This window comes from Schistocerca gregaria, chromosome 1 (assembly GCF_023897955.1).
Source record: "Schistocerca gregaria isolate iqSchGreg1 chromosome 1, iqSchGreg1.2, whole genome shotgun sequence".
NCBI classification, from domain to species: Eukaryota; Metazoa; Arthropoda; class Insecta; order Orthoptera; family Acrididae; genus Schistocerca; species Schistocerca gregaria.
The window spans coordinates 622,539,318-622,556,739 of record NC_064920.1 but is presented as its reverse complement, the minus strand read 5'-3'; the positions used below and the strand labels follow the sequence as shown (position 1 = coordinate 622,556,739).

Below are 17,422 nucleotides of genomic sequence, written 5' to 3'. Positions count from 1 at the left end.
ACTGGGTTTCACAAGAAGTGTCATACATTTATTATATAATACGTGTGTGTTTCGTATTTTCAGGGCTTACAATCTTTTTAAATTCTTGTATTCTTGTAATTCATTTGTATACCTATTCTTAATTCTTATATTCTAGGACAGAATAATGAAAATACTGTGAAAGGAATATACTGCTACTCACTATATAGTGGAAATGAATTGTAGACAGACACAACAAAAAGACTATTAAACACGTATGCTTTCAGCCAGAAGGCCTTCTTCTAAAATAGACAACACCTGTGAGAGTGGAAGCTGTCATCAAGCCTAAGGGTGGGTCAACACCATATTTAATTCCAGCATTAACAATGGAGGGCACCACAAACTTGTAAGTAATTTTCAGCCAGATGTCTGGATACTCCAATCACATAGTGTAGCTCTCATACACTTGACCACTGTCTCTGGCTGCTGAGGCCAGACTGAAAGCAATTGTGGATGAAGGGAGAAGTGACCCGGGTGATGGTGGTAAGGAGGAGGTTGTGATGGTGAGGGGAGGTAGAACAGGATATGTGTTTGGGACAATAAAGTGCTGTTTGTTGGAGCATTTAGGGATGAGGTGGAGAGAGGGTGTACATTCAATCAGGTGCTGGAAGGTATCTTGGGGAATAACAGCCCATTCTTCATGGAGCACTACACTGAGGACAGCAATGTCAGTCAGTGAGGCATGGCATGAAGTCAGTATTCCAAAACATCCCGAAAGTGTTCTATAGGATTCCAGTCAGGATGCTGTGCAGGCCAGTCCATTACAGGTATGTCATTGTTGTGTAACTATTCCACCATAGGCCGTTTATTATGAACAGGCGGTCGAGCGTGTTGAAAGATGCAATCGCGATCCCCAAATTGCTTTTCAACAGTGGGAAGCAAGAAGGTGCTTAAAACATCAATGTAGGCCTGTGCTCTGATAATGCCACACAAAACAACAATAGGCACAAGCCCCCTCCACGAAAAACACTACCACACCATAACACCACTGCCTCCGAAATTTACTGCTGGCACTACACATGCTGGCACATGACGTTCACCGGGCATTCGCCATACACACACACTGCTATCAGTTTGCCACATTGTGTACTATGATTTGTCACTTGACAACATTTTTTCCATTGTTCAGTCGTCCAATGTTTATGCTCCTTACACCAAACAAGGCAGCATTTGGCATTTACCAGCATGATGTGTGGCTTATGAGCAGCTGCTGACCATGAAATCCAAGTTTTCTCACCTCGCACCTAACTGTCATAGTACTTGCAATGGATCCTGATGCAGTTTGGAATTCCTGTGTGATGGTCTGGATAGATGTCTGCCTATTACACATTACAACCCTCAACTGCCAGCGGTCTCTGTCAGTCAACAGACGAGGTCAGCCTGTATGCTTTTGTGCTGAAGTGTCCCTTCACGTTTCCACTTCACTATCACATCAGAAACAGTGGACCTAGGGATGTATAAGAGTGTGGAAATCTCGCATACAGATGTATGACACAAGTGACACCCAATAACCTGACCACGTTCGAAGTCCATGAGTTCCACAGAGTGCAACCTTCTGCTCACTCACAATGTCTAGTGACTAATGAGGTTGCTGATATGGAGTACCTGGCAGTAGGTGGCAGCACAAGCATTTAATATGAAAAGGTTTGTTTTTGGGGGTGCCTAGATACTTTTGATCACTTAATATATGTTTGGACGAGTGTGTGTGTGTGTGTGTGTGTGTGTGTGTGTGTGTGTGTGTGTGTGTGCATGTGTGTGTGTGTAGTCTATTTCAGAAGAAGGCCTTCTGGCCGGAAGCTTACGTGTTTAGTAGTCTTTTTGTTGTGCCTGTCTATGACTCAACATCTCCACTATATAGAGAGTAGAAGTCTATCCTTTTTATAATATTGTCATTATATTACATCCCTATTTTTACTCTTCAGGAAAATTTGGTGCGTTCCCTTGGATTATATCAATCGTAGAAACATTTGACACACAGGAATACAGAACACCATAAGCATCACACAAAGGCAGGTTTTTCTTTGTACAAATCACATTTGGGAAAGAAATGTTAAAATTGCTGAATATTTCATATGATGGCAATAATTTCACAGTAAAACACACATAAAGGGTCACTTTCCTGAAACTGGTGCTTGTAATCGATTAAGAATCAAGATACACTACAGGAATTTCACTGAAAACAATTGCAAGTAATTTTTTCATTAATTTTTCTTTTCTTTTTTAATTCATTCACCAGGTACACCATTAGAAGGTGAATAAGAACCACCTAATTTGAATATAGATTGGAAAACATTCATGCAGCAATCTTCTATGGACAGCCTAGCTAAACGAAAAACAAAAATAAAAATAATAAATGGGTTTCAAACAAGGGATGCAAAATTGTGAAGCCGCTATGCTAACCACTGTGAACTCTTTTGGCTGAATGATGTTCCCCCCTCAGAGGCAAATAAAGTACCTTCCACTAATTATCAAGTATGTCATTTTACTGATATTTACATTTAGACTTACATTTTATACTCTTATATTAATTTTTTTTAGTCATGCACTCTATTGCTTACAGTCTTGGGGTAAAATCAGCGAGTTATCTGCAAATTTGAATAAGTTTCATTTAATAGCACTGCCATATTTTTTACATTTCCTTCAAATGCTATAGTGTTTCTTCCATGTATATTTTATGAAAAAAAACTTTTCAGATGTAATCCTTGAAATGTAGGTGATAAACACTTGGCCATTTTTATTTTAGATATAGAACTTTTTTGTAATCTTTGGACTGGGTTTACTTTCTGATGATTTTAAATTCTTTCACAGACTGGTTAAAGGAAGTCTACCGTTTACTATTTCTACATAGACAAACACCAAAGGAAGAGGCTGTCCTCAATATATTCTCAATTATCTGTTCTAGGCAACAAATACAATCATTGTTCTGTCATCCCTAAAGCCTGCTTTGTACTCAGCATATATTCCTTCATCTTGTAGAATCAGGTGAACTGCCAGTAGCCTTTCCCAATATCATCTTTTAACACTGTAGTTCGATGTCTTCATTAGTTTCCTGAAACTGAATGCTTTGCTGACCGGGTCACATATTTATAGCCGGGCGGAGCTTGGTGTTCACTATGCCGTCCACATCTGCTGTGGTTAGTATTAGGATGGTATCCATCTGCAGGCATTCCTTCTTCCCCGTCACACCTGTCTTCTGTGGTGGCAGTCATCCCATGGCGTTCCGTAGTAGGTCAGCTCCTGCCAGGCACATTACTAGCTTTATCATACGCTGTGAACCCTCCTTATGCTGTTCATGACCTCTGTGGCTCTCTCTTGTGGCATATCATCTTCCTGGCATTCTGAATTCTGTACACACTTTTGATGTGTGCTTCCTGTAGCATCATGCTGCTATTGGAGTTGCATATTATGTCAACACACATTGCAGCAATCATTTGTGGTGGAAGCCGCCACCTCGTGTTCTCTATTCCGTCTGCTTCCATGTTGTCCAGTGTCTGAGGTTTCAAGTGGTTGATGTTGATCCATATCTTATCCGTGATCACTGTGGCTGTCTTCCTAGGAGGTAGTTGCTTCCTGTGCTCCATATGAGGTCTGTTCCTGTTAATTATACCCCCAGTCACCTGTTGTTTAGTACCAGAGAATGAAACTTCTTTAGAGTGTTTCTGTAGTAGTTCCAAATCCACATTCCATGCCATACTGAGCTGGTATCCCGCTTCATGGTACATCATGTTCTCTGCTATACATATGTTAATAGATTCACTGATGACACTATCCCAGAATCCGGAGGATTTGAGCAATGATCCTGGTTTTGTCTCAATTCATGGGGTGTTCAAGTTCCAGGCAATGTTTTGCTATAGCTGATTTAGTGGCTTGTTGTATCCTGTTATATCTTTGGTGTTCTTTACATCTTTTGTCCACTCTTCTGGTGGTTTGACCAATGTAAGGCACACCAAATTCCCAAGGTATATGGTAAACACCAGGTTTTCTTAACCCCCGATGATCCTTGACTGTTCCAAGGAGTGGCCTAGTGTTTCTGGATAGGCAGAACATTCTTTTGATTATTTGTTTCTTCAGGATTCTGCTGATCTTAGGAGAAATATGCACTGCATACAGTAGAAATGCTACTTCCCTGGTGTCTTCTTCTTGTTCCTGTTCCATTATGTCAGGTAGTATGGTGGTATGTAATGCTTTGTAGATGTCCCTGGTTGAATAACCATTATCTGTGAGCACTTGTTGTAGATGTTCCAACTCCATTGTCTAGCTGTCTGGGTTGGAGGGTATCTTGGATCTGTGAACAAGTGTTCTGAGCAACCCGTTTTTCTGTGGTGGATGGTAGCAGCTGTCAGTGAGTAAATGTAAGTCAGAGTGGTTGCTTTCCTGTATGCACTGTGGCTGAATGTGTCATCTGCCTTCCTCTTCATCAGAACATTCAGGAACTGGAGCTGTGCATCACTCTATAGTCTAATAAACTTAAAGTTGGTATGTCTAGAATTCAGATGCTCCAGGAACTTGTCCCCACTTCTCCAGCTGTGTGGCCAGACGATGATTGTGTTATTAACAAACCTGGAGAAACACACTGACTGGTAGGCAGCAGTTGTCATGCCCTCATCCTATAATTTCTCCTTAAACATATTTGTAACTTCCGGTGATAAGGGGTAACCATCACCACCAGATGTAGGCAAAGTAGCTGCCTTAATAGAGGTGGTGGTGATAATTAATAGATGAGACCACTACACAGCAAAGTCATCAGTGCCCATGCATGAGTGATATGTGCAAGACCCTGGTGATAAATCTATTAAAAAGTAATTCAAATCTCATACCCAATATGTTGGAAGTATTCTGGACATCACATAAAATCTTAAAACAGAAACTACACTCTCCTAGTTATTGGATAAAATAGAGGGTAGGTTCTGTGGGAGATCCATATCAAATCTCCAGTTGTCATATAAAACACATTCAATTGAAATATGACATACTGATAGCTGTGTCCCACATCTGTGTCACATCGAGTGATACTAGTGACATAAGAGGCAGCCTCGTGTTAGTGGACAATGTCTCACTCTAAGCTGCATAAAGGCTACTTCTTTAGCCTGTTGCAGTTGGAAGGAGATAAGCCACAGCTGCACTGCAGGTTTGACAGAATACAGTTTATTGTTACGTACTTCCAGCTACTGAATCTTCCTCCAACAAATGGTCTTCTTAGACACAAAATAGGTGACAGCCTGCAGGGGGCTGAACATCGAGCAGAAGGTGGTGTTGCCAAGAGCACTGTTACAGGAAGCACATATCTCGATATGCTTGACAACTTTGCCAGTACATCCTGTCCCCTTAACAAGAGACTTGGTTTTCTGTCCACTTCATCCGTGGGGTCATTCTCTAATAGAATGTAAGCAGGGTCCTCTGAAAATTGACAGATATTCTGGTCATAGTCAGTCTTCTGGAATTTCCCTTATCCACCAGTACCACCACTAAATTTTCATCTTCCCGCAAACTCATCAGGACCATCCTGCCTTTCTCTGAGATGTTAGTTCTGGGTAGCATGGCTCTGATTTGTGCCCTGCGTGTCTCATTGCCTGGAACTTTAACACCCCATGAATTATGATGAAACCAGGATCATGGCTCAAACCCCTTATTCTGGGATAGTGCTATCAATGAATCTATTGAAATCAAGATGCCAGAGAACCTGATAAGCTGTGAAATAAGATACCAACTCAGTATGGCAAGGAACATAGCTTTGGAACTATATAGAAACAGTGGAAAAAAAGATCCATTCTCTGGTAATGAACCTCAGATGACCGAGGCATAATTAACAGGAACAGACCTCCAATGGAGCACCGGGCAGGAACTACCTCTTAGGGAGACAGCCACAGCAATCACAGACAAGATAGGGAACATCAACACCTGAAATCCCAGGCACTGTGCAACCTGGGAGTAGACACAACATGGAACACCAGATGGTGGCTACCACAACAAGAGATTGCTGCAAAGTGTGTGGACATAATATGAAACACCAACAGCAGAATGATGCCACAGGAAGTGCACCTCACACATGCATACCAAATTCTGAAGACAAAGAGGATGACATAGCCATGAGAGAAAGCTGCAGCCATTACAAACAGCATAAGGAACATCTTAGAGTGTCGTGATAGTGCTAGGAATGCATCTGGTAGGCACAGACCTAATTTGAAATCCCATGCGCTGCCCATTACTGCAGATGACAGCCACAATGGACATACACAGAATAAGGAACACATGAAGATGGATACCATCACAAGCAAAGGCTGCAGTATGTGTGAACATCATAACAAACACTCAGCACACACAGGCGTTAATATGGGACTTTGTAGTAAAGCGACCATTCTTAGGAAACACCTAATGAAGACACCAAGTTACAATCTCAAAATATTGTGTTGGAAAGATGTGGAATACCAGCAGTACACCTCATTCTATGAGATGATAATAATGAATCACCAGAGATATCTAAGAAATTATATACATATTCCTTTGTATCCTTGTTCTAAGAAATGTTCAATAATTTTTCCATAAAGTCTACTGAGGATATTGGTAACTTTTATACTCCTGTATGTTTCTTTTCTTGTGTGTCATTGTATTATAACTTATTTTCCAATTACTTGGTGCATGCCCACTGTTTAAACAGTTTTCTTAATAGCTGATATCACTTATCAGCACCAAATTTTAATAATTCGAATTGGTAACTGAATTACAAGGTTTACCCAATAGTTTACATGTCACTAAGACAACATAAATAAAAACAAATCAATACAATGGATGATTATCTACAGACTTTTATGAATGGCTGACTTGTCTAAATAAGTGAAAAAGTTAGTGCAAGATAATATCCTATTATTTTATCGTTAAATGGGCTCTTTAATGCAAGGTAACTGTTGAAAGTAATGTACACTGTGGTAATTAAAATTTAAGCATGACATCAATGAAAACCAATTATGAATACATTTAATACATGATAGATACATGAAAATAATGATATAACGGGAGATCACATCAGAATTGTCATAACAGTGTCAGATGAGACCAGAAAATCAACAGGTATTTAACTTATAAATGGTAAGTTAGAAATTTAAGAGTGTAGTTACTGTTCAGAGTGAGAAATATCAGTCTCAATGCATCCATTTCAACACAATCCATTGAGAGAAGTGAATTCACAATTATCTGACCTCATCAGCTGTACACAATGTTTATGAAACATAACTACTAATCCACCAGTACTCTCGGCACAGAATTCTTTGATATTTGCATTTCACTTGCAAGTAGATGAGCGCTTATTGATGAATCTTCCCCTACACGATTTCCTCAGACATTTTTCTGTGAAAAATTCTTTGTTGAAAACCTTGGCTAACTATATGTTGTTTGAACAATCTAGTTTCTCAACATTTTGTTCCAACTATGATTATGCTTGTTCTGAAACATTTCTCTGTTTGATCATTCTGTGGTCCTACAAAGAAAATGCTCCATATTTCACAACCACCCATGAACTGTAAATGGCGGTAAATCCCACTACGGACTCATCAGAAATGATTGTGCCTTGCTTCCCTCGGTAGTGCCACTAACATCATTGTTGCAGGCAAATGTATATCATGAAACACAATCATGTGCCTCGCATGCATTGCTCTTTGAAGACTTCGCACCATCTGAAATAATCATTTATGACCATCTTGCAATTTGGATCTCTTTCTTGGGACAGTTGATAAATAGTGAGCTTCTGTGTATTCTGCCGAGTTGCTGTTTCTGTTGTATGCACAATATTTTGATGACCGACCCAGCCATCTTATTCAGGTGCAGCAAGTTTTGCTATTAAGTGCACTTGCTGCCTTGACTCCAACCAGACTGTGAACTATTGTTGGACTCATATTTATATTTACAGCAGAGTTCAACTCCCGACACCCACTATGCCCTTGGGTGGTCCTTTATTTTTCAGCTCATATTGATATTCCATGAAATTCAATTCCTCTCATTGTGTTCCTACACCGGTGAATGAGAAGGGCAGCAAGATTTAAATAAATTGAGTGCTGGACCCCAAGCATTATTTAAATTGAAACCAACACCCCGGTTTATTAGGTTTCCTGATGTCTTTGTTTCAATAAAATCTTTAATTATGCTGTTCCAGGGACTAGCCATCTGCACCTTGATACTGGTTCCATTGTACTTCTTTTCATGAATATATTTGAGGCATGCTCGATAACAGATGATTTACTGGGTTGTTTTAGTTGGCTCTGTCAATAATGTTCCTTGAACCTACATCTACATCGATACTCCACAAGCCACCGTATAGTGTGTGGCAGAGGGTACGCTGTACCACTACTTTGTCATTTCTACTATTGTTCCACTCAAAAACAGAGCAAGGCAAAAAAGAATATCTGTATGCCTCCGTATGAGCCCTAATTTCCCATATCTTATCTTCGTGGTCCTCATGCACAATGTATGTTGGCAGCAGTACAATCATTCGGTAGTTAGCTTCAAATACTGGTTCCCTAAATCTTCTCAATGGTGTTTCTTGAAAAGAATGTTGCCTTCCTTCCAGGGATTCCCATTTGGGTTCTTGAGGCATCTTCATAACACTTGCGTGTTGTTTAAACCTACCGGTAATAAATCTAGCAGCCTGCCTCTGAATTGCTTCCATGTCTTCCTTCAACCTGACCTGGTATGGTTCAAGCAGCATACTAGTAATACTGTATCGAAACATTACAGATTTGATCCTGACTGTTCTGATAATCTGTCTCTCCGTAAGACATTTGCATGGAATGTGATACACACTCACCTTTAATACACTTTGATCACCTTTAACATTACAAAGCATACTTATTAGCTTAGGTGAAGGGGGTGAAATATGCTGGATGCCTTGTTTCCATAGGAGTCTACCGATCTTTTCAGATATTGAGCCAGCGAAAGGTAGATAAGTAATTTTTGTTTTTTTTCCCCTCAGTTTTAGCCTCAACCTCTTTCTCAGGTGTTCTTGATTTTAGACTACATCACCCATTCAGTTTGATGATTTTAGTACCCTTTCTTTTGGAACACTATTCGTAAGTGCCGCAATTCTTTTGCAATGCTCTCTATGTTTGACCTCTAGAGATCAGAGCCTTCAGTGCTGAATTTCTTTGCGATGGATGATGATGCCTCTATGATGATGCCTCAAGACATGGAGATAAGAGGTCAGTGTGTGTATGTTTTCTACATACAGTGTGACCCAGGAATCAGCCCATTCATCTCTTAATTTAAGTCATTGAGGAAAGATAGGTAGCATTATTTTTCAAATGCCGTCATCAATGTTATATTACCATGGATGGATCTGAATGGTCCAGCAACTCTTGAAGCTTTTCCACTCTACATGGTGACAACACAATCGTGTCGTCCACATATGGACAGAAACACATTGGTTTCAAGTTGGCAGATTCTAGTGCCTTTGCTTCAAGTACAGGTTCATCACTTCAGCTGATAATGGACTACCCATTGCCATGCCATCAATCTGTTTATAACATTTTCCTGTTGAACAGGAAATAAATAGATGTAAAAAGTTCTGTGAAACAACTGTCGAAAATTTCTGTGATTAGTTCCAAGGAATTAGAAAGTGTAACCCTCATAAGGAGGGAAACTGAACATGTATCTTGGAGTTGCACTTGACTGAGGTGGTATACAAAGTCAATGGAGTTGTGGATGTCTTGTTTGCACTATCTCACTTATTTTCTGACAATGCATTCCAGGTATTTGTCATCTGGTATGTATGTGTGTCAAGAATACTAACAATGAGTCTTAAAAGAATTCCTTTATTGTGTGCCTTAGGAAGGCCTTATAGTTGCAATGGCACTGCTGTTACTGTTTTGAGATCCTTAATGATGTTACATGGCAAGCTATATTGATTAAGAAGAGTCAGTATAATATTCTTGATTTTATTTACAAGATTGACTGCTATCTATCTGCATACAATGTCATTCAGGGGATTGAAAATCTTCTTATTGTAGTCCATACATGACCTTAGGCCCATAGTATTGCCCTTGTCATTCTGGCAGAACTATAGTTTCCTTGTTCTCCCACAGATTTGTTAATGCTACTTGTTCTCCCTAGGAGATGTTTGATCTTAGCATTGTTGCCTTGGTGAGCACTCTCCAGATTTTGCAGGAAACCTCTTGTGCTACTTCTGGTGGGAGTGAACTACAAGAAGCTCCACAGAGCTTATGTAATGTGCTATTGGTATCACTTTTGGAGTGGGTGCAATATTTAGCTCTTTAGCATGAATCTTCACTGTATCTTTGTCCAAATGTTTGTCAGTGAGATTAACTATAGCACAGCTGCCTGCATTTTGTCTTGGCTTTTTGTGAATTTCACTTCCTGGCATGCAGACATTTTCAGCTATGTTGATTCCGCTTGACCATGTCATATTGTCAACCCAGCCCTAGAATCTGTGAAGAGTTTAATCAACATGTAAAGACAGAGATGAAGAAGTTCTTTGGAAGTGACGCTTAGCATTCTTTGGGTGTTGCAAATTCTCTATCATACAAGAGCCTGGGTTACACAGTGCATAACCCTATTTGGCAGTGGCATGATAATGTGGTGTTTGATTTTAGCAAATTAGGTACAACTTGTTCATCTCAAAATTTATTTAGGAACTGAAACACAATGAGAGCAGTGTTGTGTTGCAAATACCTAGATTCTGGGACAGCATAATTAAGGAGTCTATCAAAATAAAGATGTCAGAAAAACAAAGGAACCTGTTTCCACTGAAATATTGCTTGGGCCTAACACTCGATTTATTCAAATTTTGCTGGCCATCACATCCACCTTAGTCATAAAACAGTGAAAGAGTTTGCATTTCTGGGAAACTCAGTGCGAGTTCTGAAAAACGAAAATCAATCAAAGGGCATAGAGTGCGTCAAAGTTGAACTCGACTATAAATAGTAGTGAGATATCAACAATACTTCACAGTCTGGATGGAGTCAAGGCAATGAGTACACATAACAGCAAAAATCAAAGCACATGAAGGCAGATGGGTAGGTCATTGAAATATTGTGCATAAACTGGAAACAACAACTCAGCAGGACACCTGGAAGCACATCATCAATTTGTAATTTACCGTTTCCTAATTCCTGAGTTACCTGTCCATCATTTCATTTTAGTAAGGTATATCTCAAATATTTTTACCTGTTATTTTATGATATGATTCTTCAACAGCAGTAGTACAGTACAATGATTAGAAGTCCTCCAAATTATTGTAGAATATTACCTGATACATCCAAGAGCATTTTCTGCATTAGATGTGGCATTTCTCTCAGAACATGTTGTATTTCAAGCTGCTGAAAATTATAGCAACATTATTCGTGCTAGATGGCAGGATTCACTCTCATGTATTCCATATATTTCTGTTTTATCAATGAAAGTATACAGTTCTCAGGACTGAGAAGCAAGAACCTTGTGCAAGATTTTTTCCATACACAACAGGTGTGTACATTTGTCTTTCTTCCGACTTAGAATCCACAATAACCACAAAAATGTGCAAATATGTTATTGCCATACTGACAAAAGACCCATGAAGCACTTCATTTTTTAATTTTCAAACTAACATTATGTTGCATTTACTTATTCTACATTATGTTGTTTTTACTTATTCTAAAGAGTCACGAATAACTGATTTTGTCCAATTCCAATAGCACAGGGGGTAAAGCTCAGTCTTGGACCCATCTTTGCAATAACTGGATCTGTTAAGGTTGCGACTTATTCCACTACATGAGTTGAAACTCTACACAAGCATAAAATACGAGAATGGCAATAGCTCTGCTCCACTGTCTAAGCAGAATAATCTTATAAAATACGAGTTTCTTGCAGTTTTTTCTCCACTGATTATAAGAAAAACAATAAACTAAATGACTATAAATAAACTGTTGTTGTTGTGGTCTTCAGTCCTGAGACTGGTTTGATGCAGCTCTCCATGCTACTCTATCCTGTGCAAGTTTCTTCATCTCCCACTAACTACTGCAACCTACATCCTTCTGAATCTGCTTAGTGTATTCATCTCTTGGTCTCCCTCTATGATTTTTACCCTCCACGCTGCCCTCCAATACTAAATTGGTGATCCCTTGATGCCTCAGAACATGTCCTACCAACCGATTCCTTCTTCTAGTCAAGTTGTGCCACAAATTTATCTTCTCCCCAATCCTATTCAATACCTCCTCATTAGTTATGTGATCTACCCATCTAATATTCAGTATTCTTCTGTAGCACCACATTTCGAAAGCTTCTATTCTCTTCTTGTCCAACTATTTATCGTCCATGTTTCAGTTCCATACATGGCTACACTCCATACAAATACTTTCAGAAACGACTTCCTGACACATAAATCTATACTCGATGTTAACAAATTTCTCTTCTTCAGAAACACTTTCCTTGTCATTGCCAGTCTACATTTTATATCCTCTCTACTTCGACCATCATCAGTTATTTTGCTCCCCAAATAGCAAAACTCCTTTACTACTTTGAGTGTCTCATTTCCTAATCTAATTCCCTCAGCATCACCAAACATAATTCAACTACATTCCATTATCCTCGTTTTTTTTTGTTGGTGTTCATCATATATCCTCCTTTCAAGACACTATCCATTCCGTTCAACTGCTCTTCCAAGTCCTTTGCTGTCTCTGATAGAATTACAATGTCATCGGCGAACCTCAAAGTTTTTATTTCTTCTCCATGGATTTTGATACCTACTCCGAATTTTTCTTTTGTTTCCTTCACTACTTGCTCAATATACAGATTGAATAACATTGGGGAGAGGCTGCAACCCTGTCCCACTCCCTTCCCAACCACTACCATCTGGTTTCTGTACAAATTGTAAATAGCCTTTCGCTCCCTATATTTTACCCCTGCCACCTTCAGAATTTGAAAGAGAGTATTCCAGTCAACATTGTAAAAAGCTTTCTCTCAGTCTACAAATGCTAGAAACGTAGGTTTGCCTTTCCTTAATCTAGGTTCTAAGATAAGTCGTAGGGTCAGTATTGCCTCACGTGTTCCAATATTTCTACGTAATCCAAACTCATCTTCCCCAAGGTTGGCTTCTACTAGTTTTTCCATTCGTCTGTAAAGAATTCGCATTAGTATTTTGCAGCCGTGAGTTTAATAAACTGATAGTTTGGTAATTTTCACATCTGTCAACACCTGCTTTCTTTGGGATTGGAATTATTATGTTCTTCTTGAAGTCTGAGGGTATTTCACCTGTCTCATACAACTTGCTCACCAGATGGTAGAGTTTTGTCAGGACTGGCTCTCCCAAGGCCGCCAGTAGTTCTAATGGAATGTTGTCTACTCCCGAGGCCTTGTTTCGACTCAGGTTTTTCAGTGCTCTGCCAAACTCTTCACGCAGTATCATATCTTCCATTTCATCTTCATCCTCTTCCATTTCCATAATATTGTCCTCAAGTACATCGTCCTTGTATAGACCCTCTGTATACTGCTTCCACCTTTCTGCTTTCCCTTCTTTGCTTAGAACTGGATTTCCAACTGAGCTCTTGATATTCATACAAGTGGTTCTCTTTTCTCTAAAGATCTCTTTAATTTTCCTGTAGACAGTATCTATCTTACCCCTGGTGAGACAAGTCTCTACATCCTTACATTTGTCCTCTAGCCATCCCTGCTTAGCCATTTTGCACTTCCTGTCGATCTCATTTTTGATACGTTTGTATTCCTTTTTGCCTGCTTCATTTACTGCATTTTTATATTTTCTCCTTTCATCAATTAAGTTCAATATTTCTTCTGTTACCCAAGGATTTCTAGCAGCCCTCATCTTTTTACCTACTTTATCCTCTGCTGCCTTCACTACTTCATCCCTCAAAGCTACCCATTCTTCTTCTACTGTATTTCTTTCCCCCATTCCTGTCAATTGTTCCCTTATGCTCTCCTTGAAACTCTGTACAACCACTGGTTATTTCAGTTTATCCAGGTTCCATCTCCTTAAATTCACACCTTTTTGCAGTTTCTTCAGTTTTAATCTACAGTTCATTACCAACAGATTGTGGTCAGAGTCCACATCTGCCCCTGGAAATGTCTTACAATTTAAAATCTGGTTCCTAAATCTCTGTCTTGCTATTACAAAATCTATCTGATACCTTTTAGTATCTCCAGGGTTCTTCCATGTATACAACCTTCTTTTATGATTCTTGAACCAAATGTTAGCTTTGATTATGTTGTGCTCTGTGCAAAATTCTACCAGGCAGCTTCCTCTTTCATTTCTGACCACCCCCCCCCCCCCCCCCCAATTCATATTCACCTACTACGTTTCCTTCTCTCCCTTTTCCTACTACCGAATTCCAGTCACCCATGACTATTAAATTATCGTCTCCCTTCAATATCTGAATAATTTCTTTTATTTCATCATATATTTCTTCAATTTCTTCATCATCTGCAGAGCTAGTTGGCATATAAACTTGTACTACTGTAGTAGGCGTGGGCTTCGTGTCTATCTTGGCCACAATAATGCGTTCACTATGCTGTTTGTAATAGCTTACCCCAATTCCTATTTTTTTATTCATTATTAAACCTACTCCTGCATTACCCCTATTTGATTTTGTATTTACAACTCTGTATTCACCTGACCAAAAGTCTTGTTCCTCCTGCCACGAACTTCACTAATTTGCACTATATCTAACTTTAACCTATCCATTTCCCTTTTTAAATTTTCTAGCCTACCTGCCCGATTAAAGGATAAATAAACTAATGAAATGGAAAAGAACAGGAACTAGAAACAATGCTTCTACAAGATAAATAGCCACAGCACTTGAGAATTACCTCACATCTGATCCAGTCTCTGCAGTAGCGTCAGCCTCATTTTCATTTGCCATTTCCACTGTACTGAGAGATATTTTGTCTTGTTGTTGAACAGGAGTCCTGGCCTCTGTAATTTGTTGATTATCTCTCTCTTCTGAAACAGACTAAATGGCAGTGTCATGTTAGAGAAGAAAAAAAGGACACACACACAAATCCTAAATCAATATATCAGTATAATGGTTATCCAATTATGAATGAGAATGATGAGGTAAAATTTTTACAGGGAGAGGTGAAATGTTCTGATACAGAAAATGAATAAAGAAGCAATGGCACCATTAAGATTCATCTACTGGCAATAACAGCAGGAAGAATCAGTGACATGTTGATCATACATTCCACAATCATAGATCATTCCTCATACTGCCTTGTAGGCAGCATTCAGTCAGTCAGAATAGGCCTAAGGTCTAAATGTGTGAGCGGTGCTTGCACTTTACAGAAATTGCATTAATATTATTGCAACTTTATTTTTGTCAAGCTGTTACATGTTACACAATAATGCACATGATGTGTCCTCTTGCCTGGAATATAATTCTGCTTACATGGTTTTTAAAAATATCATTTTGTTATGTAGTCAATGCTTTCTTCAAATGGATGAACTGGATTAATGAACTGACATTAAAGTCAATATTTTGAATGGTTTACAGCCAATGATAACTAATTCAAAGTTGTTAAAAGTTAATGAGGAATTGTTAAATTCAATATTTTGAACAGTTTACAGCCAATGAAATTTGATCTGTGGTCCAAAACTGCAACAACAGCCATTCACACTGTTAAATTCTCATCAAAGGTAAATGAGAAGATAATTTTACTAGCACTGTTCAAAAATAGTTTTACAAAGAATACAACTGATGGTGCACAATTTGTTAGCATGTACGAGGCACAGGTTTTCATTCCATAAAAGGAACAGTAATCAGTGCAGTGGGCTGAAATCAGCAGTTCTGTAGCATAAAAGGTGGAGCTAATGTCATCTGCCAGATTGGTTATAGCCAGTGTTTTGTGGGATGTAAAAGGGATTCTGCTTATTGATAATCTCGAATGGGTACAAAAATAACTAGCACAGGACTGCTGGACACACTGGACGGAAAAAAAAATCATGAGTTGAGACCTAGATTGGAAAAGAAAAAGAAATCATTTCTATAGGGCAACACACCTACTTGAAAAGATACTTTACTCATGAGTAAAGAGTTGGAACAGAAAGATTTGACACTTTCTGACTGCCGTCTGTTTCCCACATTTAATATCCTTGGCAGTAAAATACTCCAATCACAATGGAAAGGTTGTGATAGCTGTGAGTATTTTTGAAGACCTTCCAAAATCACTTTCCATTAATGAAATCTACCCGTGGAAAACATTTCAAAAAGTGCTTTGCCCCAAAAAGAGACTACACAAAAATAGGTGAACACAATAAGTACACAGTCTTTCACATTCAGATGAGAACTGCTCACAAGCCTATGTATTACCATAACATCAATCAAAATTAGTTAAAAGAAACTTTTCCCCTCATTGATGATGTTAATTTGGTTGAAACAATTAGTGAATTTCAACTTTTCTGTTGTTCTCAAGAGCACAAGCACATAACTCTAGCATTAAAATATCATGTGTTATAGCACAATGTAAATGAAATGTTACAGAAAACTCCATGGGCATCAGTGGCCCTTGTAATAGTGCATACACATATGAACATATTTACAATTGGCATCATTTGAAAATTTGGGCATATGTATGTGCACATAACTTTTTGGTTAGTATGCTGGATTACTGTTGTAATGATAGTATGGCCTTTGAGACTAACCATATGGTTTGAAAGGCCATCTGAATTTAAGCAAGTAAACTCCCAGTTGGTTTCTTAAGTGTTACATATCATAGATTTCAACAATCACACACTGGTGACAGGTACATCCATCATTTTCTTCCTGGCAAACTGACAGTTTTTCTTTTTTATTTCAATGGTTACATCATCATTTATATATTTGTGACTAAAGTAATACATCACTTTACCAAGCCAGATTTCATATCTGGAAAAATCGGTTACCACAAGTTCCCCAAAATGAAATTCTCTCATTTCCAGACACAGTTGTAGCATTTTTCCCTGACAAATTTTGACACCTGAAGGGTAATTAAACAGATAAGTTCACAAAAAAAATATAAGGACTTCTGTATTTGTGAACATGTTTTTACCTCTAATCTTGAAAGAACAAGTTATTGCCTTCTTTACAGGCAAGTTGCATAAAAATGTGCCATTTTTAGGTAAAAGATTTGTGTGTTTATTAATGAGTCCACACAAACTTTGAATTAAGAGCATGTTTTTGCTCCTTCTCCCATACAGGATCTATGAACTTTCCAGGTGATATAATGCATCAGATTGGACAATAAATATAAAAGGAATATATTGTATGACATAAAATTTAAATTTCAAAAGTAACATGGCAGCACTGGGGTATATATATGGTGACATTTTCTCTGCCAAATAATTATCAGTGTTTTGTTAAACACTAAAACAATGAAAATCAATCAATGAAAACCAGTCAAAACTCCTTGTGAGAGAAGCAATCTCTTCATCAATTCC

General features: G+C 38.6%; 1 protein-coding gene across 1 annotated transcript in view; it reads right to left on the bottom strand.

Moving 5' to 3' along the window:
- LOC126359551 (zinc finger protein ZFP2-like) overlaps positions 1-17,422 on the bottom strand; it is a 42,318-nt gene that overhangs the window by 8,660 nt on the left and 16,236 nt on the right. The window contains exon 4 of the mRNA XM_050007639.1: positions 14,818-14,960. Coding sequence (XP_049863596.1) covers positions 14,818-14,960 — 143 coding nt within the window. The remainder of the gene's footprint in view (positions 1-14,817; positions 14,961-17,422) is intronic.